The sequence below is a fragment of the Sinocyclocheilus grahami genome, unplaced genomic scaffold, assembly GCF_001515645.1.
Source record: "Sinocyclocheilus grahami isolate Dianchi unplaced genomic scaffold, SAMN03320097.WGS_v1.1 scaffold9461.1, whole genome shotgun sequence".
NCBI lineage: Eukaryota > Metazoa > Chordata > Actinopteri > Cypriniformes > Cyprinidae > Sinocyclocheilus > Sinocyclocheilus grahami.
This window is the reverse complement of record NW_015512631.1, coordinates 5,644-8,346: the sequence shown is the minus strand read 5'-3', so window position 1 is coordinate 8,346 and position 2,703 is coordinate 5,644. Positions and strand designations below refer to the sequence as shown.

Below are 2,703 nucleotides of genomic sequence, written 5' to 3'. Positions count from 1 at the left end.
TTTTATATGGTTTTATATTCTTCCTGTCCCAGGTCTCCCAGTGTGCCTTATGTTGGATATGGTGGTCACAGCACCAGTTTGTTGAAGCGTCATATTACACATCAGCCCTCAGTCAACGCTGACCCTGCCGCTCAAGAGTTTTAGTTTTCACGGTTATTAATGTATGCAATTTCAGCAATAAAAATTTATATTTTTCTAAAAAGAAAACAAATTAGTTGTTTATTTTAAGAGACTTATTTTATTATCTCTTGTATATTTAGTATTGCTCTGTAATAAAGAAAAATTACTTCTTATCCGATTAATCGATGGAGTAATCTGTAGAATACTCGATTACTAAAATAATCGATAGCTGCAGCCCTAGAACAGATGCTAACTATTCTTAATTGTCATCCGTGATGAGTTTACTTCATGTTTTGGCATGAACTTCATGGTGGTGTGTTTCTAAAGGTGTTTGTGGAGATGTGGCTCTATCACTATTCTCTGGAGATGTACCAGAAGCTGCAGTCTCCTCAGGTGAAGGTAAGAATGTGATCCGGGCCCTCAGACCTACACACTCCCTTCCTCCTCTGCGCACGGCTGGCTGGCTCCAACCCTTCACCCCCGCACTGCATAGGGACTGCTGCACGACACCTACCCTGACTTATGCACTCCCTCTCCCTCTGTGAATGAGACGCATATGCCGTCTACAAATATACCCTTTGTCATTCATAGCTAGTGTGTCAATATTTGCTTTTTTATGATGGGAATTGAAAATATTGGAATTTGATTTTAGAACTATGCTAATATAGATGGCCTCAATGTATGGCTAACAGATATAGTCTAAAAACTACAAAGTTTTGCCCTTTAAAGCTGAATCTGAACTAGTCCTTCACATTTCAACAAATGTTTTATTGCTAGTGCTGTTACACTGCTAATGTTCTGTATTTGACATAAAATGAATATAATTTTTTTTAAATCACATTTTAAGCTATTATTGCTTAAATCAACATGAAATAACTAACTTTCTGAGTTTAGTAGTCATTTTAAAATTGTTCATATAAAATATTTTGATAAAAATAAGTCAGTCATTTCAGTTGTCCCAGCTTATTTCATTTTTAAAGATTTTTGTTGCAAAATTTAATTTTCTTGTGCAATACATGAATATAACATATATATATACAGTGGGGCAAAAAAGTATTTAGTCAGCCACCAATGTATGAATATATATGAATATTAATAAGAATAACAAGGGCTCTGACAAAAACTGCCTTCCCTGGTGTTGGTTGAGTGTAGTACTCCCACAGTAAACTCTTTATTTTTTGGCAAACTCTTTATTTAATGGGTTTACCATTAAAATTAAAACATGGAATAAATAGCGTATTGTGTGATTATTCTTTTAAACAAAAGTTGTATTACTTGTTGTAGTAGTCAGGGGTTAAAGGGGAAAAAAAAACAATTGTCTGAAAATTTTTCCTCGGCCAAACCCCATTCCACAGCCATACCTGTCACACACCCAGTTTAAGAGCAGTGTTTTTCTTCTTGTAATCAAGAGCGCTTGTCCTCCTAATTAAAAAAAAAATTAAGCACCTTCTGATTAATAATAAAAAATTCTGATAAAAAAAATTTGCCTTCCTAATATGAGGTGAAGTGATTTACAGGGGCATTTTCTTTTTACCTTTGCAATGGCATCATTTTCATCTGTAAAGCTTTTTAAAATTTCTATTTAAAACAATATAAGTAGAATAAGACAAATAAATTACCAATCATGAAATTAGTATTAATGAAAAATTAATTTGTACTACAGAGGTGGCACAAAAAGAACACAAAAGTGGCTTGTAGGTACATTTTCAGACATTCAATGAGGCTCAGAGGTGGCATGAGTGCAATTAAATTCATACATATGGAGATTAATGTTTTAAATAACATTTTGAATACAGAAATATTAAATGATTTAAATAACTGCAATTATACCTAAAAATGAAACTGAACCCGCCAGCAGGTGGCGGCAAATCACGGCTTTTATCACTGAATCATTCATTCAATTGATTCGTTTGAACGGCTAATTCATTCAGGAATGAAGCAAGTGACTGTCTTTATGAATGGGTAATCATGAATCACTGACTCACTAGATTCGTTCAAAAACGCACTTTCATTCATGAAAGAAAATCGACAGTGTTTGCTTTTAGAGATGCGCAGCGGCTGAGCGGTTACTTTATTCGGAACTATTTTCGTTGATGAAATAGAGCAAAATCAGGCAGTACGTGTTTATTGAACTGTTGTATTAAATCAATATCATATTTGCAAACTCTTTGAATAATTATTAAAAGCTGTCACTCTCCTTATCGCGATCTGTGGTCGCACAGAAAATGAGAGTTCTCAAGACTCAAAAGTATGTGCAAATGATAAGTTCCGTCATCTGTCATCGCGTTATAAGCGTGGAACTTGCAGGAATGAGTAGAATTATTATTAATAGCCGCAATTCTGTGCCTGAAATTCAAGACCTGCTCTGTGTTCTCTGTGAGCGGCGTTATGTTGTCAGTGAGAAGCTGCAGCCGTGGCGGGGAGGATTTTTGGTGTTCTGACAAATAATGCTACCTATCAGATTATGCTACCAACAAATCGTCAGACCACCGGCAGAACAACAACAATGTGCTACATGTTTCTTTTCCCCTCATTTATTCCAATTGACGGAAATCCATCGTAGCGACGGAAAACTTTCATCCC

The 2,703-nt window shown here is 35.4% G+C and overlaps 1 protein-coding gene across 1 annotated transcript in view; it reads left to right on the top strand.

Moving 5' to 3' along the window:
* Window positions 1–434: 434 nt before the first annotated feature.
* The window catches only part of LOC107578254 (sphingomyelin phosphodiesterase 4-like), a gene marked incomplete at its 3' end in the record, with an annotated part of 7,117 nt that continues 4,848 nt past the window's right edge, over window positions 435–2,703 (top strand). The window contains exon 1 of the mRNA XM_016264225.1: window positions 435–519. Within this exon, the coding sequence (XP_016119711.1) occupies window positions 460–519 (60 nt within the window). The remainder of the gene's footprint in view (window positions 520–2,703) is intronic.